Source organism: Mobula birostris, chromosome 13 (assembly GCF_030028105.1).
Source record: "Mobula birostris isolate sMobBir1 chromosome 13, sMobBir1.hap1, whole genome shotgun sequence".
NCBI lineage: Eukaryota > Metazoa > Chordata > Chondrichthyes > Myliobatiformes > Myliobatidae > Mobula > Mobula birostris.
The window spans coordinates 61,307,072-61,334,728 of record NC_092382.1 but is presented as its reverse complement, the minus strand read 5'-3'; the positions used below and the strand labels follow the sequence as shown (position 1 = coordinate 61,334,728).

The 27,657-nt window shown below is 46.3% G+C and overlaps 2 protein-coding genes across 3 annotated transcripts; both read right to left on the bottom strand.

The window, feature by feature from the left end:
• Positions 1-375: 375 nt before the first annotated feature.
• Positions 376-27,657, bottom strand: LOC140206889 (uncharacterized). 2 transcript variants are annotated; one of them, XM_072275158.1, is made up of 2 exons: positions 27,390-27,657; positions 376-2,358 (listed from the first exon to the last, which is right to left on the bottom strand). In XM_072275158.1, exon 2 carries the CDS (start codon positions 2,032-2,034, stop codon positions 1,081-1,083), a length of 954 nt encoding a protein of 317 aa, XP_072131259.1. In that variant the 5' UTR covers positions 2,035-2,358; positions 27,390-27,657; the 3' UTR covers positions 376-1,080. The 2 variants fall into 2 exon arrangements, with proteins under 2 accessions (XP_072131259.1, XP_072131260.1); XM_072275159.1 differs by lacking the exon at positions 27,390-27,657 and adding an exon at positions 10,110-10,207.
• Positions 12,989-23,051, bottom strand: LOC140206890 (uncharacterized). The gene is made up of 2 exons (XM_072275160.1): positions 22,930-23,051; positions 12,989-16,979 (listed from the first exon to the last, which is right to left on the bottom strand). The coding sequence occupies exon 2, from the start codon at positions 16,537-16,539 to the stop codon at positions 15,601-15,603; it is 939 nt and encodes a 312-aa protein (XP_072131261.1). The 5' UTR covers positions 16,540-16,979; positions 22,930-23,051; the 3' UTR covers positions 12,989-15,600.

Sequence of the window (27,657 nt, the reverse complement as noted above, 5' to 3'; positions counted from 1 at the left end):
AGCAGGGAAAATGACCCATAATGTGGAAATGTGCAGTGAATAAGGAGGTTAACTACCAATGTCATTCTTCCTTAGCCCAGAGATTAGAGGGGCGAAGAACATCTCAGTCAGAACTGCAGTCAGCTCGACTTCTTCAGACTGCAGAGAATTCAAGGGAAACCTCTTCACCCACAGAGTGGTGACTGTTTGGAACCCATCACCACAGGGAGAGCAAGAGAGGAACAACAAGGGAGGATTTAAATTGACCGTCATGGAACTGAATCACTGGCAGGGTCCAGCCGGCCTGAGTTGACTCTCTACTGTACAGTAGTTGTGTTATAAATTCACTGAGTACCGGAGACAGAATTTAAAATAGAACTGATTTATTTGTCACAGATCCAGAATATTAAACTCCAGTCCCATTAAAGGTGAATATGCAGCAGAAGAAACTCCTCCCATGCCCAGTGACCAGGGTGCAGAACTGGGTGTGGTGAGCAGCAGCAATAATTGCAGAGTTCAGCACCGACAGTCACTCTCAAAATTGCATTCAGCAACGGTGATGGACAAATATCCAGCATGCAGCTCATTGAAACTTTTTCCCCCAGTGTGAACCCGGTATTGTATCACAAGGTTACATTACTGAGTTAATCGCTTACCACATTCACAGCAGGTGAACGGCCTCTCCCCAGTGTGAACTAAATGATTCACATTTAGTGGAGATGGCTGACAGAATCTCTTCCCCATGTCTGAGCAGGTGATCGGCCTCTACCCAATGTGAACTCGCTGGTGTCTCAGCTGATGAGATGACTGAGCGAATCCCTCCCCACATTCTGACCAGGTGAACGGCCTCTCCCCTGTGTGAACTGACTGGTGTGCCAATAGGGAGGATAATCGAGTGAATCCCTTTCCACAGTCTGAGCAGATGAATGGCTTCTCCCCAGTGTGAACTCGCTAGTGTCTCTGTAGGTGAGATAATAAAGTGAATCCTTTCCCACAGTCTGGGCAGGTGAATGGCCTAACCCCAATGTGAACTTGCTGGTGTCTATGAAGGTTGGATGATCGATGGAATCCCCTCCCACAGACTGAGCAGGGGAATGGTCTCTACCCAGTGTGAACTGACCGGTGTCTCAGTAGATGTGATGATCGTGTGAATGCTTTCCCACATTCACAGCAGGTGAACGGCCTCTCCCCAGTGTGAACTTGCTGGTGTGTCACTAGATTGGATGATCGATGGAATCCCTTCCCACATTCACGGCAGGTGAATGGCCTCTCCCCAGTGTGAACTCGCTGGTGTACCTTCAGATGAGATGACGAAGTGAATCCTTTCCCACATTCATGGCAGGTGAACGGCCTCTCCCCAGTGTGAACTCGCTGATGTACCTTCAGTTTAGATGAGCAAGTGAATCCCTTCCCACATTCTGAGCAGGTGAATGGCCTCTCCCCAGAGTGATCTGACTGGTGTTCCAATAGGGAGGATGACCGAGTGAATCCCTTTCCACAGTCTGAGCAGGTGAATGGCTTCTCCCCAGTGTGAACTTGCTGGTGTCTCTGTAGGGTGGATGATTGATGGAATCCTTTCCCACAGTCTGAGCAGGTGAACGGTCTCTCCCCAGTGTGAACTCGCTGGTGCATCTGTAGGTTGGATGACCGAGTGAATCCCTTCCCACATTCTGAGCAGGTGAATGGCTTCTCCCCAGTGTGAACTCGCTGGTGACTCTGTAGGTGGGATGACTGAGTGAATGTCTTCCCACAGACTGAGCAGGTGAACGGCCTCTGCCCAGTGTGAACTGACCGGTGTCTCTGTAGGGTGGAAGAGTGAAGGAAACTCTTCCCACAGTTTGAGCAGGTGAAATCCCTCTCTGCAGTGTGAACTGCCTGATGTATCAGTAGGTGAGACGCCTGAGTGAATCCCTTCCCGCACTGTGAGCAGGTGAACGGCCTCTCTCCAGTGTGAACTCTTTGATGTACCTTCAGTTTAGATGAAAAAGTGAATCCCTTCCCACAGTCCCAGCAGGTGAATGGTCGCTCCCCGGTGTGCACTCGCTGGTGAGCCATTAGGTCAGATGACCGAGTGAATCCTTCCCCACAAACTCAGCAGATAACCAGCTTCTACCCAGTGTTAACTGACTGGTGTGTCTACAAGTGAGAAGACCGACTGAATCCCTTCTCACACACAGAACAGGTAAATGGCCTTGTCCAAGTGTCAACTTACTGATGTACCTTCAGTTGAGATGACTGTCTGAATCCATTCCCACTGTCTGAGCAGGAAGGATGTTCGAGTGAATCCCTTGCTCCACTTCTTAAATATCTGGACAGAGACAGCAAAACTGGCGTGTTGTGTTCGAGATTCCCATAGACAAATTCCTTGTCATTTTTAACCTGTAAAAAAGATTTACAAAATCCATCAATGGGTGTAGGACAACATTTCAGATGAGATCACTTTAGTCACCAAGGTGTGATCTGACATCACACTGTTACAGTGAGGGTCAACCCAAGTTGGAGCGAGAAATCATCTTCTAACTGGGCACAGTGCTGGTATCTGGAATGACAATCAAACTCTCTGATGCTCTTCCTGTCTCAAGAATGGGGCATTTCTGCTGTCTCCAATCTGTGACCTGGCTCAGTTTGACTCTTCCACTGGTATTATTCCCTGTTCCCACTGAGCTGCATGGGTGCCTGGCCCCACAGTAACTGAAACACTCTCACACAAATAGCCTTTGTTAACGTGCAGCTGGGATTTTCTTTTATCTACTGTTAACTTAAAGTGCCACAGTTTTAACGCCATGTAAATATCTCCTACTCAGATGTATGGTTGGTCTGCACGGCTGTTAAAAGGAATTAGAGTGAATGTTAGTATTACTTAAGGTTCTTGTCTCAGTCATACAAAAGAACAACACAGAAACAGACCCTTTGACCCATCTAGTCTGTGCTGAACTATTTAAACTTTCTACTCCCATATCCCTACCATCCAGGTACTTATACAAACCTCTGAAATGTTGAAATTGAGCTCGCATGCATCACTTGTGCTTTCTGCTCATTCCACACCTGGATGACCATCTGTGTGAAGAAGTTTCCCCTCATGTTCCCCTTAACTTTTCACCTTTCACCCTTAACCCATGGCCTGTGGATGTAGTCCCACCCCATCTCAGTGGTAAAAGCCAGCTTGCATTTACCCTATCTATACCCCTCATAATTTTGTTACACCTCCATCAAATCTCCCTTTATTCCTTGGAATGTTCTAAAGTCCTGACCTGTTCAATCTCCCCTTATAACCGAAGTCCTCCAGACCTGGCAACATCCTTGTGAATTTTCTCTGAACTCTTTCAACCTCTTTTATATCTTTCCTGCAGGTTGGTGACCAAAACTGCACTCCAAATTAGATCTCACCAATGTCTTGTACAACGTTATCAAAACATCCATCTCCTGTACTCAGTACTTTGGTTTATGAAGGCCAATGCGCCAAAATTTTTTTCTTTTTTCCATCCCTATCTACCTGTGACACCATTTTCAGTGAATTATAGAGCTGTATTCCCAGATCCCTTTCTTCAACAACACTCCTCAGTGCCCATCCATTCACTCTGTAAGACCTAGGTCCTATCAAAAACCGCACACTTGTCTGCATTAAATTCCACTTTCCATTTCTCAACCCATATTTCCAGCTGGTCCAGATCACACTGCAAGCCATGATAGCCTTCCTCACTGTCCACTACACCCCCAACCTTGGTGTCATCCACAAATTTGCTGATCCAGTTAACCACACTATCATCCAGATTACTGATATAGATGACAAGCAACAACAGATCCAGCACCGATCCCTGTGGCACACCACTAGTCACAGGCTTCCAGTCAGAGAGGCAACCATCTTCTACCACAGTCTGGCTTCTCCCAAAGCCAATGTCTCATCAAATTTACTATCTCATCTTGAATGCTGAGTGACTAAACCTTCTTGACCAACCTCCCATATAAGACTTCATTAAGTGCCTTGCTAAAGTCTATGTAGACAACGTCCACTACCTTGCCCTCATCCACTTTCCTGATAACTTCCTCGAGAAACTCTATAAGATTGGTTAGCCATGACCTACCATGCACAAAGCCACACTGTCTATTCTTAATTGGTCCACATTGATCCAAATACTTATATATCTGCTTCCTGCACATATGTTCCAATAACCTTCCCACTACTGATGTCAAGCTCACCAATGTATAATTTCCTAGTTTATTTTTAGAGCTTTTCTTGAACAGCAGAACAACATTGGCTGTCCTCCAATCCTCCAGTACCTCACCTGACACTGAGGGTTATTTAAATATCTGTGTTTAGGTCCTGACAATTTCTGCACGTGTCTTCCACAGAGTCCCAGGGAACAACTTGCCAGGCCCTGGGGATTTATCCACGCTAATTTGCCTTGAGACAGCAAACACCTCCACCTCTATAATCTGTACAGGGTCCATGAAGATGATACCGTTTTGCCTCACTTCTATAGACTCTGTGTCCATCTCCTGAGCAAATACGGATGCAAAAACACTATTTAAAATCTCTCCTATCTATTTTGACTCCTCATATAGATTACCATTCTGATCTTCCAGTGTGGGCATGTTTCTGTGTTAGAGTGGATTTCTTTTTGGGTAGATGATTTGTTAACACTTAAATGACTTTGGCCACCAGACTTCTATTTTAACTGTTTGACAAAGGACTGTGGATTGAGTCCACCACGATGGGCTTCCTAAAAGGTGTAAATACCAGATGCTTCTGGTGCCTGATGCTGTAGTTTTGAAGACAGTCTTATCTATACATTATAAATATTAATTGTCTTCTATGTTAGCGCGTAAAATGCCAAATAAATGTATTGTGGATTGAACTAAAGGCTGTGGACACCAACACAGACATGTTGGCGTCAGAAGGAAAGGATGAAATCGAAGGTGTGATGTTTGTATGTAACTTCAAAAGGAAGCATTGTCTGTAACTTTTTAAGTAGCAATTGCCTTTGTGTTTAGCATATAAATATCGAGCCCACATTTTAGCTAGCAGACCTTTCTGCGGAAAGCGTCTCCGTCCGTAAGATGCCTGCTGTACCTTGTTGTGTCGAATAAAGAAGCTGCTTTGTATCTACCAGTGACTCTGTCTCTCCAGTGATTTCATCCACTCTACAACATTTGGTGTCAGGAGTGGGATACCTTCGTGACCCGTCGTGTGGCCAGCGTTCCTAGCAGTCTAAGTTGGTGAGTATTTTTCTAAAATAACACTCACACTTGGATCTGTTCAGTCGGTGGACACACGGGAACATGAGGTATCACGAACGTGGAGAAATGACTGGTAGATATTAAAGTAGTGTGTGCGTGTGCATGTGTGTTTATGTAAGTGAGGAATCTTTGCATGTTAACTTGGTGAGAGTTGAACCACCAGTTGCGAAAGGTGGTAACCAACGGTACGGTTCGAGACGTCAGCGTGGGGGTGTGTATACTCGTTCGGGGAGCTGCATTTTAGTGTATGCGTGTGCAAGTGTGATGCAAGGGAATACAGCAGGCATCAAGAGTTCGGGTACTCAAAAGTGGCAGATTGTGGAATACGTACTCTGCAGTTTTATATTTTGCGTAGTGTGGAAATTAGTATGGAGATATCTCAGGGAGAGGTTTTACCCAGATAAGTCTACCAGAATGGCACCTATTGAAGTCAGGCAACGTCAGGCTGAGAACCCTGATGATCCGAGCCAGCCCTTGACCTTGATTACAACTATTCATAAGCCCTTCACCCCTGGGGAGAAACAGAGCATTTTGTCCGAGTTGCCCTCACTTAAAGTCGCCTGTGGGAATTCAGAATTCTGGCGCAAACTCGAGGAAATGGTTGAAATTCACCAGATGCACCCTAAAGATATACTGTGTTAGTGAAAGCCAAGTGCCCGAGGAATATGTGGGACAGGATGGCCCAGGGGGTGCGGGATGGTACATGGGTAACTACCGGGAGTGGCAGTAATGAAGAAAGATATCGCTCCTTTAAAGAGGAAGTGAGGCAGCGCCTGGGGGGAGGCGAGAGTAGCTGGGGAATGATAATGGCAGTGATTCAAAAGGCTGACGAGACAGCCATGGATTGCGCAGAACGTAAATACCGAGTGTACGAAGAGTATTCAGGGTTGGATAACCCAGGGAGGGACGACCCAGTCTTCCTAAAAATGCTGAAGGAAGGGCTGAGTTCAGCCCACCAAGAAGTTTTAGATTTAGGTATAATGGTAGGGTCCAACTACTCTGAGATAGTTTCGTGAGCCAGTGAGATTGACCAAAGAAAAGGCAAGATAAATCGTAAAGTGGGTATAGTGGATGCAGCTGCTGTGATATCCCGGAGGGTTTGCTTTGCTTGCCAGCAGCCAGGGCACTTTGTAAAGGACTGCCGGACCAGGTATAAGGCAGTGAAGGAGCTGATATGCTACAGCTGTGGCCTATCGGGACATTGCTGGAGACAGTGTCTAAAAGGGAGGGGGAAAACCCAGGCGAAGGAGACAGCAGACACCCAGTCACTCACCCTACCAGTCTGACTGTTGATCAGATCAAGGAGTTAGTGACAGCGCTTCTTAAGGCAGAGAAGGATGTGGCAGCAGGCTTCACGGCCAGTGCTGGTGACTCACGGATGTACATAACGGCATTGTTAGGGGGACGGCAATGCAATATGTTAGTGGACACAGGGGCATCTGTAGCGATAACAGACTTGCCCTTACCAACGACCGGACAGGCCAGTTATATCAGGGGTGTAGGAGGAAAAACAGTAAAAACAGAAAGAAGCGAGATGCAAATACTAGAAATCGGGGGAGTACAGCTTCCAGTGTATTTTTGGGTATGTCCAAATAATGAGGGCACGATCCTTGGAACAGACATCCTCAGGGAAGCAGGAGCTGTTATAGATTCAGGAAAAGGAGAAATCCACTCTAACATTCTGTACTGACCTTCTCCATGTCTCTATGACAGAGAAGCTGGGCAAATTTGATTGTCAGGGGAGACTGGTAGGAATGACAACAGAGCAGCAATGGCTGGAGTTTCTGGCAGCAATTCGGGAGCTGAGTGATAGACACATCCCAAAGAATTGGAAGCATTGTAAAGGCAGGAGGGCACAACCATGGCTGAAATGAGAAGCCAAAGCCAACGAGAGGCAAATAATAGAAAAAAAAACATTGGGGAGCTTTTAGAAACCAACAGAAGGTAACTAAAGAAAGTCAGATGAGCTCAGGGTGTGGAATTATGATACTGTAGTAATTAATGAGTCTTCTTAGCACCCAACAGTCTGAGGCATTTAGGGGAACAAAATATCTGGAGTCTCAAAATCACTTGAAAACCAAGGTTCCCTGCACCAGTTACCTTTCAACTTTTATTTTGGAAGGCACATACAAACTCTACACCCTCAAAATTCACCTCTGAAGAACTCCCGCTACCAAGTACACCTTTCAAAAAGATACCTTTCTCCAATTTAGAATCTCAAGAGGGGTCCAGACCTCTCTGTTTCCATATTTACTTGGAATCTCATTGCATTATGATCACCAGGTACAAAGTGTTCCCCTACACTAATTTCTGTCACTAGCTCTGGACCATTTGCTAATAGCTTATTGCACACTTCTACATCGGGAATTTTACCGACTGACTAAGGTCACATTTGACAAGCTCTACCCCTGCTAGTCCTTTTACAGTATGGGAGCCCCAGTCAATATATGAAAAGTTAAAATCACTTACTGTATCAACCTTTGTTTCTTGGCATAGTCTGCGATCTCTCTACAAATTTGTTCCTCTCAATCCCTCAGACTGTTGGGTGCAACCAAGTCCCAGTAATGGCTACAACATCATAATTCCCTGTCCTGAGCTCATCTAGCTCTCCTACGATGCTTCTTGCATTGTGATATACACAGCTCAGCACATTCATCGCACCATGCTCAACCATTTGATTGCTGACTCTATCTGAGGTCTGAACAACATCTGACTGGTGCAAGAAAACAAACTTTCTCTTATTGTCACAAAAAACAAAGGAGTTGATTGTGGACGACAGGAGGAATGGAGACAGGCTAACCCCTATTGACATCAATGGATCTGGGGTTGAGAGGGTGAACAGCTTTAAGTTCCTCGGCATAAACGTCACCGAGGAACTCATGTGGTCTGTACATACTGGCCATGTGGTGAAAAAGGCAGAATAGTGCCTCTTTCACCTCAGATGATTGAAGTTTAGTGTGGGCCCCCAAATCCTGAGAACATTCTACAGGGGCACAATTGAGAGCATCCTGACTGACCGGATCACTGCCTGGTATGGGACCTTTACTTCCTTCAATCGCAAGACTCTGCAGAGAGTGGTGCGGACAGCCCAGCGCATCTGTAGATGTGAACTTCCAACTATTCAGGACATTTACAGAGACAGGTGTGTAAAAAGGGCCCAAATGATATTGGGGACCCAATTCACCACAAACACAAACTGCTCCTGCTGCTACCATCCAGGAAACTGTACCACAGCAAAAGGACCAACAGGCTCCAGGACAGCTTTGTCCAGCAGGACATCAGACTGATTAATTCATGCTGACACAATTATATTTCTATGTTATATTGACTGTCCTATGTACAAACTATTTATTATAAATTACTATAACTTGCACATTTAGCTGGAGAGGTAACATAAAGATCTCTACTCCTCATGTATATGAAGGATCTAAGTAATGAAGTCAATTCAATTCCATTCACCCTCTCCACTATCTGTTCTAGCATTCTCCCTCCCACCTCCCCCCTGCAACTTTAGTTTAACCAACACCCCCGACCCCCCACACTCGCACAAGCCAGCCTTACCACTAGAATATTAGACCTCTGCTAGTTTTAATTCCCGAACTAACAAATCCCTTGTCACCGCTTTGACTTTCTTCTGCCAGGTAATTTCCCCCTCCCCCCCAAAAGTATCTAAAGTGGTCCACCTGTTGTTGTGTGGGATGGCCACAAGCGTACTCTGTGATGGCTATTTAAACTCATTCCACTTCCTGACGCTCACCCAGTTTCCTATGTCCTGTACCTTGGGTGAAACCCACCTCTCTTCATGTCATAGCTATCACCACCTCGCCCCCACAAACTCCCGGATGATCCAGAATTCATCCATTTCCAGCTCCAACTCCTTAGAGTGAAGGGTTACAAGCTGCAGCTGGATGCACATCTTGTAGGTGAAGGCATCAGGGACACTGGAGGTCTCCCCATCTTCCCACCAATGTCCCCTCTAAATTGTAATGACAAGTGTGTGCAAAAATATCTTGTGCTGTCCAATTTTTACCCAGTGGCAATAAGATGTGCACACTGAATTTTATATAGAGAGGTATTCATTTTAACAGCTAGCAAATCACTGTTAATAAAAAGTTTGATCTCCTCTGGGTTCGATTCAGTTCATCCGCACTCTCACACAACCTATGTAGCAGGCCTGCAGCGGGTAATGAAGGATTTTCTCGCCAGAGCTTTTGTACACTGTCCATACGTGATTTGCTTGTTAAATGATGCTTTAAAAACTCAGATATCCAAATATCACTCCACTTCTTCCCACTTGCAAATTCTCCAGCAATTTTTGCATCGCCACAATACACACAGGTAACACCAGTTTCTGTATCGTACATAAATATTTCCCCTGAACCCTCCCCCAGGTGACTGACGGTGGTGAACTCATTGATGGCAATGCCAATGAATATGAAGGGAAGGGCAGTAGTCTGTCTCATTGGAGTCTGGCACGTTTGTGATGTGAAAGCTGCTTGTTGCCCAGGGCAAAGGTATTTGGTATCATTACGTACCCAGAGAGAATGGGTCAAAACATGTTCTCACGGGCAGACAACAGGAAATCTGCAGATGCTGGAAATTCAAGCAACGCACATCAAAGTTGCTGGTGAACGCAGCAGGCCAGGCAGCATCTTTAGGAAGTGGTGCAGTCGACATTTCGGGGGTCTCGGCCCGAAACGTCGACTGTACCTGTTCCTAGAGCTGCTGCCTGGCCTGCTGCGTTCACCAGCAACTTTGATGTGTGTTGCATGGCGGTGTAAAACGTGGTTTTGTTGCTGTCAAATAAAAGTTCAATTCTGTCAGAATATGTTTGTTATTAGTAACCCACGGTACGTATAAAGAACACAACACCCCTGACATCTCCTTCGTACCTGCTTCCAAGCACCTTAAAACTGTGCCCTCTCTGCAGATTTTCTCTTGTTTGTGACTGGAGGCAGAACAAAGGTGATTTTCTCAACAGTTGATGTAAAATATTTTGTTCCCTTTCTCCGAGTTCCTAATCATTGCATTCAGACAGCTGGAGCTCAGCTTTGTCTGAGAGATCCATCGGCTCCCATTCCCTCATCAGCCGGAAGCTCCCCGGGGTCCGTGCAGGGATCGTGGGGATGAGAGACAGGGAAGAGAGCAGGACTGTCCCGAGTTTGCAGGCCACAGTTTCCGGAGTCACAGCAATTGCCCCTCAGTCGGTAGTGAAAACGGTCGCCCAGAGAAACACTCACCGGCAGCGATAACCGAGGCCTTTTGTGTACTGCGCATGCGTGATATTCGGGACCCGCCGCAACCCTGACGCCTGCGCATTTGATCGGTGCTTCAGAGACGGCGAAAACTGCAGCGCAGAGCTTTCTGGGTAATCATGGTGCCATTAAAAGTTTCTGCAAGCACAGGTTCCATGTCCATACCTCAGTTTTTTTTTGTGTAGAAAACTCAGCAGCTCTTTTAACGCAGAAAGCAGCTCCCATAAAACAATACACTTACACTTTCCGCGTGTTTAATGCCAAAGTAGAAGTTCTTACAAATGCAGATAAGAAACACAAGAGATTCTGCTGTTGCAGGAGATGTGGACACAAACACATAAAATGCTGGAGGAACCCTGCAGTTCAGGCAGCAACGAAGCAGAGGAGTACACAGCCAATGCATGCTGAAGGGGCTTGGCCTGAACGTTGTTTATTTGTTCCTCTCCACATTTGCGGCCTGATCTGTTGATTTCCTCCAGTATTTTGCAGAAATTCACCACCTTTTCTTTCAATCAAACAAACAGTTTCAAAATGTTTCTGGTCTTTCATTTGTAGCCACATCCTGCTGGTCTGATTCCTCTTCTTCCTCTTCCTTGTAAACTCTCGGCCCCATCTCTTTCTGGAGCCCCAAAGCCCTGACTCAGGCTGGTTTCGGACTGTGCACCATCGAAGATTCACTCCCTAGTCTGCTGTCAGACTTTCGAGGCGCATTGCAACAACCCAATTGTCTGAGACACAGTCCTTTGAAATGAGTGAAAATGACAGAAAACGTTGAAAAGAGCGGGGAAGAAGGCGTTTAACCAACCTCATCCAGAGCTCTGAAGGACATCAAACCACAGTGAGCTCATCGTCTTATTCAGCCCAGAGAGAAGCATGAAGGAAATCCATGCAGGTGTATAGGATGATGAGAGACATTGGCCGTGTGGATAGACAGAGGCTTTTTTTCCCGGGGCAGAAATGGCTAACATGAGGGAGGAATAGGTTTAAGCTGCTTGGAAGTAGGTACAGAGGAGATGTCAGAGCTAAGTTTTTTAAACAAATTGTGGTGTGTGTGTTGTATGCACTGCCGGCGACGTGGCAGAGACGGATGCAATAGGGTCTTTTAAGAGACTCTTAGATAGGTACATGGAGATTAGGAAAATAGAGGGCTATGCGGTAGGGTAATTCTAGACAGTTTCTACAGTAAGTTACATGGTCGTCACAACATTGTGGGCCAAAGGATCTGTAATGTGCTGTAGATTTCTATGATTCTATGAAATTCAAGGGAAATCTCCTATCCCAAGGAGTGGTGACCAGTTGCAACCTGTCATCACAGGGAGAGTGACAGCGGAGCGGCAGGGATTGGTTTTAAAATACTGATATGGAACAGAAGCATGGGCAGGGACAAGATGGGCCGAGTGGCCTCTCTAGTATACATTGTGAGTGTGGCAGAGACAGTAAGTACCTGAGACACGGGATTTGATACAGAACTGATTTATTTTTCACAGATCCACAATATTAAACACCAGTCTAGTTTAAGGCTAACATCAGCAGAACGGACTCCTCCAATGCTCAGTGACCAGGGGTCAGTCCTGGGTGCGATGAGCAGCCACAAGAACTGCAGATTCTGACAGTAACAGTCCCTCCTGAACCTGCAGCTGCCTTCAGTCACCGTGATGGTTAAACATTTAACACAGAGCTGATTTGAACTTCCTCCCTGATGTGAAGTTGCTGGTGTTGCAGCAGCTGGGATGATTGAGTAAAACTCTTTGCTGACTCCGGACAGAAATGTGGCCTCTATTTATTGTGAACTCACTGGAGCATCACAAGATGGGTTAACTGAATGAGTCTCTTTGCACACACGGAGCAGGTGAACGGCCGCTTCCCAGTGTGAAGCTGTTGGTGTATCTGCAGGAACACTGAAACAGAATCTGTGGCCATTCAGCCCCTCTAACCATCAACAAGATGGCAGCTGCTCTCCCATCTCAGCCACATGTTTCTGTCCGATCCTCATTTCCTCGATCCCTTCGGTCTCCACACATCTGCTGGCCTCTGTTTTATGTGAGGACGATCACTGAGTCTTCACCGCCCTCTGTGGTGGGGATTTACAGACATTCACCAGCCTAGGAGTGGAGACATTTCCCCTCATCTCAGTCCCGGACAGTCCACCCTGTTTTTCAGAGACTGGGATCCCTGGTTCAACCGGTAATGATGTTGTGCATTTCAATGTGTTCACCTCTCAGCCCTCGGTTCTCTAAATGAAAGGGTTATCACATTTGATCTTTCTTCATATGATGACCCCACCACTCCAGGGATCAGTCTGGTGAATCTTCATTGCACTCTCTATAACAAATACTCTCTAACCTCTTTGTTAATCCTCTATGGAGTTAATTTCCATCTTCTGCAGCCGCGTGTTGCCCCAACCACTCACCTCCCACTCCTGTCACTATTTTCACCTTCCCACCTCCCTCTCACCTGGACCCACCTCTCACTCCCCAGCTCTTGCCCCATCCCCACCCCTCACCTCTTTTCTCTGACTATTTCCCGTCCACTCTCAGTCCAGAGGGAGGCTCTCGGCCCGAAATGTTGACGGTCCATTTCCCTCCACAGATGCTGCCCGACCCACTGAGTTCCTCCGGCAGTTTGTTCTTTGGTCTGTATAACCCGTGTTAGTGTGGGGAGCGGGATTTTACACCATATTCCTGGTACAATCTCAACAAAGCACAAATAATTGTCACTTTGCCCGGACCATTGGCCCCGATTGCAGGGCAACAGTCTGCCAGTGTTTGCCCCCCAATGTGGTGAATCGCCACTACCGTGGGCTCAGACATTTCCACAGATGAGCCCCTCCTGTCCCCACCGGGACAAACATCCTGTCCGCCCCCTCTCTCACCGTCTTCATCCTCTCCCTCCCCGGGGAACCGGCATCAAACCGACGGGCCGGGCGGTCCCCTCCTACCTCTCAGCGATACATCAGACTCCGGCCGCAGGAGACGCTTCACAAACGCTCCAACTTCCCTCGGAGGGAAATGGAAATAAATCAAAAAGCGGACATTTACTTTTAGATTTGTTCCGCTTTAACGGGCAGTTCGCTTTCCAGCAGGAGAAGGGGTAACGCCCACTTGGCTGGTCCGCATCTACTATTGGGTGTAACCGGTGATTGACATCGCTTCACACCAATGGGAATAGCGCAGCTCTGCAATCAATTCAATTCCTCTCAACACACATCAAAGTTGCTGGTGAACGCAGCAGGCCAGGCAGCATCTGTAGGAAGAGGTGCAGTCGACGTTTCAGGCTGAGACTCTTCATCAGGACTAACTGAAGGAAGAGTGAGTAAGGGATTTGAAAGTTGGAGGGGGAGGGGGAGATCCAAAATGATGGGAGAAGACAGGACGGGGAGGGATGGAGCCAAGAGCTGGACAGGTGATTGGCAAAAGGGGATACGAGAGGATCATGGGACAGGAGGTCCGGGAAGAAAGACAAGGGGCGGAGGGGGGGACCCAGAGGATGGGCAAGAGGTATATTCAGAGGGACAGAAGGAGAAAAAGGAGAGTGAGAGAAAGAATGTGTGCATAAAAATAAGTAACAGATGGGGTACGAGGGGGAGGTGGGGCCTAGCGGAAGTTAGAGAAGTCGATGTTCATGCCATCAGGTTGGAGGCTACCCAGACGGAATATAAGGTGTTGTTCCTCCAACCTGAGTGTGGCTTCATCTTTATAGTAGAGGAGGCCGTGGATAGACATGTCAGAATGGGAATGGGATGTGGAATTAAAATGTGTGGCCACTGGGAGATCCTGCTTTCTCTGGCGGACAGAGCGTAGATGTTCAGCAAAGCGGTCTCCCAGTCTGCGTCGGGTCTCGCCAATATATAAAAGGCCACATTCCAGGATCCTGCAGCAGCTTAACTTAATCTGATTACTTACAAATATACAATCAAGTCGCAAATATCATTCACCAAAATCTTGATTTAAAATACAGACTCATGAATGCCCTCCATCACTTCATTAAGGCACCATAAATTCAAGCCTGATCCAGTTTTAGAGTCAAAATCTTACAAATTATATGATAATCAATACATTTTTTCAGATAGGACAATCCATAATAACCATCCGGATATAATATTACTGGATAAACAAGCAGGAACAACTCCCTCACTAGATAAAACCATTCCCAACACACACATGTTCCTCGACCAGTGGAGCACCTCAGCACAGATATTGTTTGTGTCATCAGTCAGACAACCGAAAGATTTTCCCCGTCACTCAGCTTCCAAATGTTGCTACTCTGTCATTCGTTGCCACGGCCTGTTGCGGATTCCCTTCTCCTCATCATACGTTCTTACCCCGACCATCGTCCAGATCCCCAAACTCTGCCATGTGCCCACCTCTGGTTTCTGACCCTGCTTCGTTGAACATCCAACTGATGGTTTCCCATTCTGCTTTCAGTCTTTAGAGGACAGGGGTGATTTCTAAGGACCCTTTCAAAGCAGGGAAAATGACCCATAATGTGGAAATGAGCCGTGAATAAGGACGTTAACTACCAATGTCATTCTTCCTCAGCCCAGAGATTTGAGTGGTGAAGAACATCTCAGACAGAACTGCAGTCAACTTGACTTCTTCAGTCTGCAGAAAATTCAAAGGAAACCTCTTCACCCACAGGTTGGTGACTGTTTGGAAGCCATCACCACAGGGAGAGTGAGAGGGGAACAACAGGGGAGGATTGAAAAGGACTGTCATGCAACTGACAGGGTCCAGCCGGCCTGGGATGACTCTATTGTACGCTAGTTGTGTTATAAATTCACTAAGTACCGGAGATAAGAGTTTAAAATAGAACTGATTTATTTGTCTCAGATCCAGAATATTAAACTCCAGTCCTATTAAAGGTGAATGTGCAGCAGAAGAAACTCCTCCCATGCCCAGTGACCAGGGTGCAGAACTGGGTGTGGTGAGCAGCAGCAATAGTTGCAGATTTCAGCACCGACAGTCACTCTCGAAATTGCATTCAGCAACGGTGATGGACGAATATCCAGCATGCAGCTTATTGAAACTTTCTGCCCAGTGTGAACCCGGTAGTGTGTCACAAGGTTAGATTACTAAGTGAATCACTTCCCACATTCATGGCAGGTGAACAGCCTCTCCCCAGTGTGAACTCAATGATGCATATTTGGTGGAGATGGCTGAGAGAATCTCTTCCCAAAGTCTGAGCAGGTGATCAGCCTCCATCCAATGTGAACTTGCTGGTGTTTTAGTAGATGAGATGACCAAGTGAATCCCTTCCCACAGTCTGAGCAGATGAATGGCCTCTCCCCAGTGTGAAGTCGTTGGTGACTCTGTAGGTTGGATGACTGAGTGAAAGTCTTCCCACAGAATGAGCAGGAGAATGAACTCTCCCCAGTGTGAACTGACTGGTGTCTCAGTAGGTGAAATAATAAGGTGAAACCTTTTCCACAGAGTGAGCAGGTGAACGGCCTCTCCCCAGTGTGAACTCGCTGGTGTACCAACAGGTTGGATGACCGAGTGAATCCCATCCCACAGTCTGAGCAGGTGAACGGCCTCTCCCCTGTGTGTACTAGCTGATGTTCCTTCAGTTGAGATGATCGAGTGAATCCCTTCCCGCAGTCTAAGCAGGTGAATGGCTTCTCCCCTGTGTGAACTCGCTGATGTACCTTCAGTTTAGATGAGCAAGTGAATCCCTTCCCACAGACTGAGCAGGTGAACGGCCTCTCCCCAGTGTGAACTCGCTGGTGTACCAATAGGTTGGATGACCGAATGAATCCCATCCCACAGTCTGAACATTTAAATGGCCTCTCCCCAGTGTGAACTCGCTGATGTTCCTTTAGTTGAGATGACCGAGTGAATCCCTTTCCACAGTCTGAGCAGGTGAATGGCCTCTCCCCAGTGTGAACTGACTGGTGTGCTTGTAGGTTGGATAACTGAGTGAATCCTTTCCCACACTCTGAGCAGGTGAACGGCCTCTCCCCAGTGTGAACTCGCTGATGTACCTTCAGTTGAGATGACCAAATAAATCCCTTCCCGCAGTCTGAGCAGGTGAACGTTCTCTCCCCGGTGCAAACTGGCTGGTGAGCCATTGGGTCAGATGACCGAGTGAATCCTTCCCCACAAATTCAGCAGATGACCAGCCTCTGCCCAGTGTGAACTGACTTGTGTGTCCACAGGTGGGAAGACCCACTGAATCCCTTCTCAAATGCAGAACATGTGAATGGCCTTGTCCCAGTGTGAACTTGCTGATGTACCTTCATGAGATGACCTTGAATCCCCACAGTCTGAAAAGGTGAACGGCTGCTCCCCTGTGTAAACTGACGGACATGCCAGTCGGTTAGATGATCGAGTGAATCCCTCCCCACAGTCTGAGCAGGAAGGATGATTGAGTAAACCCTCCCCAGAGTCTGAGCAGGAAGGATGATCGAGTGAATCCCTTGCTCCACTTCTGGATATACGTGGACAGAGACAGCAAAACTGGTGTGTTGGGTTCGCGATTCCCGTAGATAAATTCCTTGTCGTTTTTAACCTGAAAAAAATATATAAAATTCACCAGTGGGTGAAGGACAACATTTCAGATGAGATCACTTTAGTTGCCAAGGTGTGATCTGGTATCTCACTGTTACAGTGAAGTTCAACCCAAATTGGAGGGAGAAATTCTCTTCTAAATGGGCACAGTGCTGGTATCTGGAATGACCATCAAACTCTCTGATGCTCTTCTTGTCTCTATAAGAATGGGATATTTCTGCCGTCTCCAGTCTGTGACTTGGCTTAGTTAACACTCTGCATTGGTATTATTCCCTGTTCCCACTGAGCTGCACGGGTGCCTGGCCCCACAGTAACTGAAACACACTCACACAAATAGCCTTTGTTGACGTGCAGCTGGGATTTTCTTTTATCTACTGTCAATGTAAGGTGCCACAGTTTTAAAGCCACGTAAACGTTTCCTGCCCAGATGAATGGTTGGTGCGCACAGTTGTTAAAAGGAACTACATGAATATTAGTATTATTTCATGTCCTTGTCACAGAGTCATAGAAAAGTACAACACAGAAACAGGCCCTTTAGCCCATCTAGTTTGTGTTGAACTATTTAAACTATTTACCTCTGTACCCCTACCATCCAGGTACTTATACAAGCTCTTAAATGTTGAAATTGAGCTCACATGCACCAGTTGGGCTGTCTGCTCATTCCACACCTGGATGACCATCTGTGTGAAGAAGTTTCTCCTCATGTTCCCCTTAATGTTTCACCTTTCACCCTCAACCCATGGCCTCTGGTTGTAGTCCCAACCAATCTCATTGGAAAAAGCCATCTTGCATCTACCCCATCTATAACCCTCATAATTTTGGTACACCTCCATCAAATCTCCCCTCAATCTTCTACATTCCAAAGAATAAAGCCCACACCTGTTCAATCTCTCCTCATAACCCAAGACCTCCAGACCAGGCAAAATCCTTGTGAATTTTCTCCGAACTCTTTCAATCTCTTTTACATCTTTCTTGTAGGTTGGTGACCAAAACTGCACACAATACTCCAAATTATGGCTCACCAATGTCTTGTACAAAGTCAACATAACATCCATCTCCTTTACTTAGCACTTTTGTTTATGAAGGCCAATATGCCAAAATCTTTTTTTCCATCCTGTTGAACTGTGACACAACTTTCAGTGAAATATGGACCTGTATTCCCATATCCCTTTCTTCTACAATACTTCTCAGTGCCATACCGGTCACTGTGTACCACCTACCCTGGCAGCTCCTACCAAAGTACAACACCTCACACTGGTCTACATTAAATTCCATTTTCCATTTCTCAACCCATTTTTTCCAGCGGTCCAGATCGCATTGCAAGCCATGGTAGTCTTCCTCGCTGTCCACTGCACTACCCATCCTGGTGTCATCCACAAATTTGCTGATCTAGTTAACCACACTATCATCCAGGTTACTGATATAGATGACAAACAACAACAGATCCAGCACTGATCCATGTGGCACTCCACTAGTCACAGGTTTTCAGTCAGAGAGGCAACTATCTGCTACAACACTCTGGTGGTGAAGTTTTAAGGGTATTGGGGGATGTAAGAAATGATTCTTGGACTCTTGTAAATAATGGGTTAAAACTAAGTCCAAACTTATGTGTGCTTTGTTCTGGATAGTGTGCAAATTTCTGTTCTGTCTTTCACTGAGGAATCTGCTTGCAGCTTGTTTAGATTAACGACTCACAGATATCTCTTGGGAACGTTATGTAGAGTTGAGTTCTCATGAGACACGAATTGAACAAAGTGTCTAACGAAAGAGAATAACTAATAAGGATTGGACAGAACATTCATTTGTATTTAAAACCCTGATTTAGTGGACTCTCTTATCTAAGAAATTAAGTTTTGCTCCAACAGCCTTGGTGGGAATACCAGTTGAACTAAAGTGCTCTTTATTTCATTAGTTCTATAATTGTAACATTTCTGCATGTTGGACAGAGATTCATCATGAGCAGCCAGAGGGAGAGGAGTTGTGTCCCTCTGATGCTTGGCTCTGAGCTTCTCGCCGGCTGAGTTCGAAGAAATAAACTGGTGAAAAGGATAAAGTAAAGAACTGTTTGTAGTGTGGTTATTGATCCGGCAAATTTAAGCTTACTCCATAAAAAGTATCCCATCCGGATACTTCACACCTTTGCACAGCTATTCTCTTCTTTTGACTTCAAGAAATAGAACTGTGGACACATCATGGAAACAAGCCTCTCTCTATACTCTCTCTATACTTCCTGCAGCCTCAGTAAATCAGCCAACATAATTAAAGATTCCCAGAACTCCAGACCAGACATTATCGATTATCAACCACCCATCAGGTCGAAGATAAATGAAAACAAAAGAACAGAAAACATACCACCAGACCTAGGGACATTTTCCATTCTGCTGTTATACGCAAACTGAATATTCCTCAGCATTATAAGATGGACTCTTCACTTCATAATGTAAGTCGACGTGACCTTGCACCATATGTCCTCCTGCAGTGGATTTTCTCTGTAACCATAATGCTTTGTTACACTCTGTTAATGTTTTACTATTTTCTACTGTTGTAATTTGTTGATCTGAGAGGATGGTATGCAAGACAAGATTTTCATTAAACCTCGGTACATGACAATAATAAACGATTCCCCACTTTAATTGTGTGGAAATATTAGACAGACTGAGCTTCTCCTCTGGAACTTCTGGAGGAAGATTTCACTGAAGTGTACAAATGTTTGAGAAGCCCAGAAAAACAGAAAAGGCTTCCTTCTTGCATTAATAGGGCTATATACCTCGAAACATTGGCTGCCCTTCGGCAATTTGTAACACTGGAATAGAGTCAATGAAAAAAAATCCCCACCCACAATGAGAGAATGTGACAGATCTGGATGTGTCTCCCTTGTCTGAATGGAAAAAAAATATTAAACAGCACAAACAAGAGAAACAAACCCACAGATGTAAGGCAGTGGTCCCCAACCACTGGGGCGCAGACCACAGGAGATGAGAGAGAGTGAGGATGAAGGACACAGAGAGAATGGAAATGATATGATTTGGTGATATGAGTCAGCTGCACCTTTCCTCATTCCCTGTCACACAACGTTGAACTTGAACATCCCCCCTACACCCTCCCCCGTCGGCCGATATTAAACTGGTCCACGGTGCAAAGAAGTTTGGGGAACCCTAACATAAGGAATCATACACATGACGCCAGACCCTGGTGTAGCAAACCCATGCATGACATCAGGCTTGTGGTGGGAGGAGGGAAGGAGAGGGGTAAGACTTTTTGTTCCATGGCTCTCTTCCAGTGAAGGTGGGACCTGTACAGAAAGGACCACAGCAAAAGAGAAGGTTCTCAGGAAACTGAAGATCTGAAGGCAGATAAGTCACCTGGACCTGATGGTTTATGCCCACAGTTCTGAAAGAGGTGGCCAGAGAGATCGTGGAGGCATTAGTAATGATCCTTCAAGAATCACTTGATTCAGGAATGGCTCTGGAAGAATGGAATATTGCAAATGTCACTCCTCTCTTTAAGAAGGGAGAGAGGCAGAAAAAAGGAAACTATAGGCCACTCAATCTGACAGTGGTTGGGAAGATGTTGGAGTCGATTGTTAAGGATGTGAGTTCGAGGTACTTGGAGGCACAAGATAAAATAGGCCGGAGTCAGCATTGTTTCCTCAAGGGAAAATCTTGTCTGATAAATTTGTTGGAATGCTTTGAAGAAATAATACGCAGGGTAGACAAAGGAGAATTGGTTGATGTTGTGTACTTGGATTTTCAGGCCTTTGACAAGGTGCCACACGTGAGAACCCTTAACAAACTCTGAGCCTACGTTATTACAGGGAAAAGGTAGTGACTGATTGGCAGGAGGAAGCGAGTGGGAATAGAGACAGCCTTTTCTGGCTTGCTACCGGTTCCTAGTGGAGTTCCACAGGGGTCTATGTTGGGAACGATTCTTTTCATGTTATATGCCAATGATTTGGATGATGGAATTGATGGCTTTGTTGCAAAGTTTGCAGGGAATTTAAAGATAGGTGGAAGGACAGGTCATTTTGGAGAAGTAGGGAGGCCAGAGAAAGATCAGGAAAATGGGCAAGGAAATGGCAGATAGAATACTGTGTTGGGAGGTGCATGATGATACACTTCACTGGAAGAAATGAAAGGGTTGGCTATTTTCTAAATGGAGAGAATGTACAAAAAAAATCTGAGGTGCAAATGGACTTGGGAGTCCTTGTGCAGGATTCCCTAAAGGTTAATTTGTGGGTTGAGTCTGTGGTGAGGAAGGCAAGCATTCAGTTCAAGAAGACTAAAACATAAAAGTTAGGATGTAATGTTGAAACTTTATAAAGCTCTTGGATTATTCTCAGCAGTTTTGGGCCCCTTATCTCAGAAAGGATGTGCTAATACTGGAGAGAGTTCCAAGGAGGTTTACGAAAATGTGTACAGAATTGAATGGCCTGTCATATGAAGAGCATTTGATGGCTCTGGACCTGTACTCAGAGGAATGAAGGATGATTTCATTGAATCCTATCAAATGGTAAATGGCCTTGATCAAGTGGATATGGAGAGGATGTGTCCTGTATTGGGAGACCAGAGGATGTCATCTCAGTATAAAGGGGGCAGTGGGACGTCCTTTTAGAAAGGTGAATGAGGGGGAATTTCTTTAGCCAGAGAGTGCTGAATCTGTGGAATCCTTTGCCATGGGCAGCTGTGAAGGCCAAGTATTTATGGATATCAAAGGCAGAGGTTTCTAGATTCTTGATGATGACAGTTTATGGGCAAAAGGAAGGAGACTGGGACTAAGGAAAATTGGAACGGGCATGATTAAATGGCAGAGCAGGTGCGATGGGCCAAATGGCCTAATTTTGCTCCTACGGTATATCTCATGGTTTTATGTGGGGGCACCAGAATAACATCACATGTGCGTGAGAGTTTGTATTCAAAGGCTGCTTAATGGACGTTTTTAATGATTTCAGGGGGTGAACGAAAGAAATTTAACAGATTTCATCAATGAATCCAAACTTGTGTGATTTAAAGTCCCCTGCAAGATACCCTGCTCTGCCACGTTGTCCGTAGAGCAGGGTATCTCTGAAGCAGGTGGGGTGGGGGGGGGGTGTGGGAGGTGGTGTTACAAGACTGGACAGTAGTTGAACAAGATGGGCAGGGATAAGCAGATGGAACCAGGTGGGAGAAGGGATCGAGAACAATCACTGATGGTCCTCCAGCAATACACAGATACTGAATTAATAGCACAGACTACTGTATAAAAATTCTAAAATGACAAAGTTAGAACAAACAACAAGAACTTTCACATATGCTTTGATCCTCACCCAACCTCACTTCATCAACACATCATCCTATCCGGACACTTCACACCTTTGCATGGTAACTACTCTGCCCGTGACTGCGAGGAATTGCAGTGACCTTTGGATACAGATCAGCACATCACAGAAACCATTCTCCCTTCTAGACTTCCCAGTCCCCTGGTAAAGCAGGCAGTGAAATCAAAGATCCCCACAACCTGGGAAGTTCTCCTTCCTCACCCACCCCAATCTGGGAAAAGACACAACAGCCATGAAGCTCAAGGACAAATGCGAGGAGCCTCAGGAAGTGAGGAGAGTTGGGGGGAGTTAATGGGACTCAGTGGCCAACATCAGATTTCCCCAACACAATATGGAGGAAGCATCACTACCCATCCGGGGACTGCTTTAACACACACCGTGATCTTGCGTCACAAAGCAGAGGGCGGGGCAGATTTGCGCACACAGCCTCATGTGACCTGTTGGCGGGACTTCCATTTCAATTTTGCAGAAACAGAGAGACCGGGCTCCTGGTTTGGATCGTTCAATGCAGATTAAGTGAAGTCTACACATTTTTGACGAACCCAGATAACTGCAAGTTAAATGAGGAACTGGCCCTCAGTTCGGGGCTCGCAGCCAACATCGGATCACCCCGCTCGGGATCGGTCTCAATACTCACCGATGGGAAAGTGATATCTTCGGCTCGCAGACAATGATCGCGACCCCCGGCTCCCAACCCAAGAGGCGAGGATCCCTTCCTGAGCCCGCAGACAACACTGAGCATGCGCAAAGTGAATGTTGCGTCATCTGGAGGGCGGGGCCTCGGAAACAGACGCGCAGATGTTGCCCGTCTGCAGTTAAATGGGAGGGGCAAACGGGATCACGTGACCGATAGAGTCTCCCACCGCAGGCAGAGTAAGTTTGTCCAAACTTCTGTAATAACTCATGCCCTCTAATCCAGGCAATATCCTGGTAAACCTCTTCGGCACCCTCTCCAAAGCCCCGACATCCTTCCTAGAATTGGGGCGACCAGAACTGTATGAAACACTCCAGATGTGTTCTATCTAGTTTTATAAAGCTGCAACACAACTTCCTGACTTTTGAATTCATTGCTTCAACTAATAATGACAACCATGACATTTGCCTTCTTAACCACCCGATCAATCTGTGCAGTCTCTTTCAGGGAGCGATGATCTTGGAGTCTAAGATCCCTCTGATCATCAACACTGTTCAGGATTTTGCATTTAACAGTGTCTTTTAACATTCAACTGACCGAGCTGCCAAGATGATCATCATTAATCAAATCTCACTGAGTTTTCTCAGGTCCCGTTGAATTTATTGCCAAGTGCACAAGTACGGGAAGGTACAGGTACAGAGAAACACTGCCTTGTGGCAGCATCACAGGCAAGTACATTCAGATAACACACGGAACACAAAGTATACGATTCTCAGTCAGTAACAATCTATAAGTATGTTTTATGTCATTAACAATGTATAAAATATATTGTCCTGATCAATATTAAAATGTGCATTTTGTGTCAATAACTGACTTGGAAATGTTGAATTTAGTCCCTGTCTCCATTCCTCCTGCAGTCCACAACCAACTTCTTTGTTTTTTTTTTGTCACCATGAGGGAGAGGTTGTTTTCTTGACACCACTGTGTCGGGGTAATGACTTCTCGTTATTATTTGAAATTGGGCTAATCAATGTAGTGTCGTCAGCGAATTTGATTAGCAGATTGGAGCTGTGGGTGGCGATACAGGTCATGGGTCTACAGGGAGTAAAGGAGGGGTCCAAGGAGACAACCCTGTGGGGTATGAGTGCTGAGGGTCAGAGAGACAGAGGTGAGGGAGCCCACTCTTACCACCTGCCGGCGATCTGACAGGAAGTCCAGGATCCAGCTACACAAGGCAGGGTGAAGGCCGAGTCTCTGAGCTTCTTGTCGATACTTCACGCCTTCGTATGGCTACTGCTCTGCCCATGACTGCAAGGAACTGCAGAGAACTTTGGAGAGCAGAGAACATCAGAGAAACAAGCCTCCCCTCCATGGACTCTTCCTACACTTCCCCTGTGTCGGAAAAGCAGGCCATGTACTCAAAGATCCTCACAACCTGGACATTCTTGCTGCAAACCCGCTCCCCCATCGGGGAAGAGATACAAAAGCCTTAAAGTGCGTACCACCAGGCTCAAGGACGGCTTCCTGTCTGTGGTTATAAGCCAAATGAATGGTCTCCAGTACGATAAAATGGATTCGACCTCGCAATGTAACTCGACGTGACCCTGCACCATATGTCTATCTGCACTGCACTTTCTCTGCAGCCATAATGCTTTGTTACAGTTATTGTTTTGTCGTATATCAGTTCAATGTACTGTCGTAATGTAGATAGAAACAAACTTGCAGCTCACATCTCCTCTCATCTTAAATGTGTTAGACATTTCAACCCCCAGGAAAAATATATCGTCTGTCCACTCTATCTCTACCTCTTGTAATCTTATAAACGTCTATCCAGTCTCACCCGAGCCTGCGCCGCTCTGGAGAAAACAACCCAAGTTTGTCCAACCTCTCGTTACAGATCATGCCCTCTAATCCAGACAGTATCCTGGTAAAGCTCCTCTGCGCCCTCGACAAAGTCACATACGAGTTATCAGCGAAAGTGACCTGTCACAGGAATACCGTTTTACAGGTGTTACCACTCAACATACCCAGGCAAGGGTTAACACAAGCAGTCCCCCAAGATATTCCAAAATTCACTCCTATCGATTGTACGAAGTGATAGCCACACACATTCATTGTGGTTCCGTGTACCGATGATCAAGAGCATAGGAGAGTTCCAAGCCTCAGCTGTGACAAACTGAAGCTATCAGCTTTTCCAGTCTCTCTCTCTTTAGACTGGCCGACTGCCTGTCTGCAGATCGCTCTCTCTCTCTTATGGTTAAATCCACAGTTAGCGCCGTCAGCCTGTGACTGACGTCATAGTCCCGCCTCCTCACTCCGGCGCTCTTAAAGACACAGTCACAGTCCGACCGCAGACTCGCAACAGCCGCAACACAACTTCCCGACTTTTCAACTCAGTGCTTCAACTAATAAAGACAACCGCGTCATTTGCCTTCTTAACCACCGGATCAATCTGTGCAGTCTCTTTCAGGGAGCGATGAACTTGGAGTCTAAGATCCCTCTGATCATCAACACCGTTCAGGGTTTTGCATTTAACAGTGTACTGTCTCATACATTCGACCAACCGAGCTGCCAAGATCATCATCACTAATCAAATCTCATTGAGATTTCTCAGGTCCTGTTGAACTTATTGCCAAGTTCACAAGTACGGGAAGGTACAGGTACAGAGAAACACTGACTTGTGGCAGCATCACAGGCAAGTACATTCAGATAACACACGGAACACAAATTATACGATGCTCTGTCAGTAACAATCTATAAATACGTTTTATGTCATTAACAATATATAAAATACACTGTGTCCTGATCAATATTAAAATGTGCATTTTGTGTCAATAACAGAACAGACTTGGAAATGTTGAATTTTGGTCCCTATCTCCATTCCTCCTGTAGTCCACAACCAGCTCCTTTGTTTTTGTCACAACGAGGGAGAGGTTGTTTTCTTGACACCACTGTATCGGGGTGATGACTTCTTATCTTTAGGCTGCCTCGTTATTAATTGAGATTAGGCCAATCAATGCAGTTTCATCAGCGAATTTGATTAGCAGATTGGAGCTGTGGGTGGGGACACAAGTCATGGGAATACAGAGAGTCGAGGAGGGGGCAAGGAGACAACCCTGTGGGGTATGAGTGCTGAGGGTCAGAGAGACAGAGGTGAGGGAGCCCACTCTTACCACCTGCCGGCGATCTGACAGGAAGTCCAGGATCCAGCTACACAAGGCAGGGTGAGGGCCGAGGTCTCTGAGCTTCTTGTCGATACTTCACGCCTTCGTATGGCTACTGCTCTGCCCATGACTGCCAGGAACTGCAGAGAACTTTGGAGAGCAGAGAACATCAGAGAAACAAGCCTCCGCTCCATGGACTCTTCCTGCACTTCCCCTGCGTCGGAAAAGCAGGCCGTGTACTCAAAGATCCTCACAACCTGGACATTCTTGTTGCAAACCCGCTCCCACTGCCAAACTCGTTTAAACCCTCACTAACAGCTTTCTTAAATATGCCCGCTAGGATATTGAATCCCTTTGGGTTCAGGTGTAACCCGTCCTCTTTGTACCGGTCGTACCTCCCCGGAAGAGGCTTCAGTGATCCAGGAATCTGAAGACCTGCCCCCAACACAAGTCTCTCAGCCACACATTAATACGCCTGATCACGTTATTTTTACATCACTAACACGTGGCGCAGGCAGTAATCCTGAGATTACTACAGCAGACATCCACAGGGGTCTGTGTTGGCAACGTTTCTGTTTACGTTCTATGTCAATGCATCGGATGACAGTATTGATGGCCGTGTGGCCAAATTTACGAATGAAGTCGAATATTGAAAGGCCTGGATAGAGAGGTCGTGGAGGGCTATAGTGTCTGGATATCTCAATGCCATAAATACAACTTACATATACAATGCTCCTGTCTACAACACCAGTCGGGGGTGCGGGGGGGGGCGGTCTGTGATATAATGCTCCTATCTACATCAACGCGGGGTTGTCAAATACAAACGATAGCCCTTGCTCCCCGGCTTGAGATTCTAAATTGGAGAATGGCGCATAATTCACAAAATCCTCACAGACCACAGTGACTGTGTACTGATCCCAGCAATGGATCCCGCCACTGCAGCCCCACAGTGCACTATGTACTGATTGCAAAACTACGAAATTGCATGTGAATAGCCTCCCCTCCCCCAACTCCGCTCTTGCTGCGTCACCAGCAGACTGGGGCATCTCACATCTCGCTGCCTCCGCCAGGCCATTAAACTGTGAACAACTGTGGTCAGGGACTGATCTCTGGGGTACTCCAAACGCTACCCCCTTCCAGTCTGAAAACGACCCACTCATCCAGCCACGCACTACCGGCCGTTTATCGATCTGCAACGGGAAAGCTTAATCACCTGCTCCTGAGATTCAATAACATTACTGACTCTGAATATACCACCATCAATGCCAGGAGGGTCATAATAATCTGCTGTGTACATACATCTACCGATGTTTCTGGACATATCTTCAGTGATGTTCCTGGAATCATCGGGTGTTTCGGGTCTTTCAACATCATACAACCTCCTCCAGGTGATCCAGCCGGGGCTGATCAGACCCCAGCTTGTGTCCAGATGGCTAGCTACTTATGACTCCATGGCTCCCCTCTTTTGAGCCACAGCCATAGGTCTCTAGTCGCAGCCGTGTAAATAAACTGTGATCGTAGTGGGTGTGTGGAGCATGCTCAGAATGCGAAGGAGACAGACAAACTG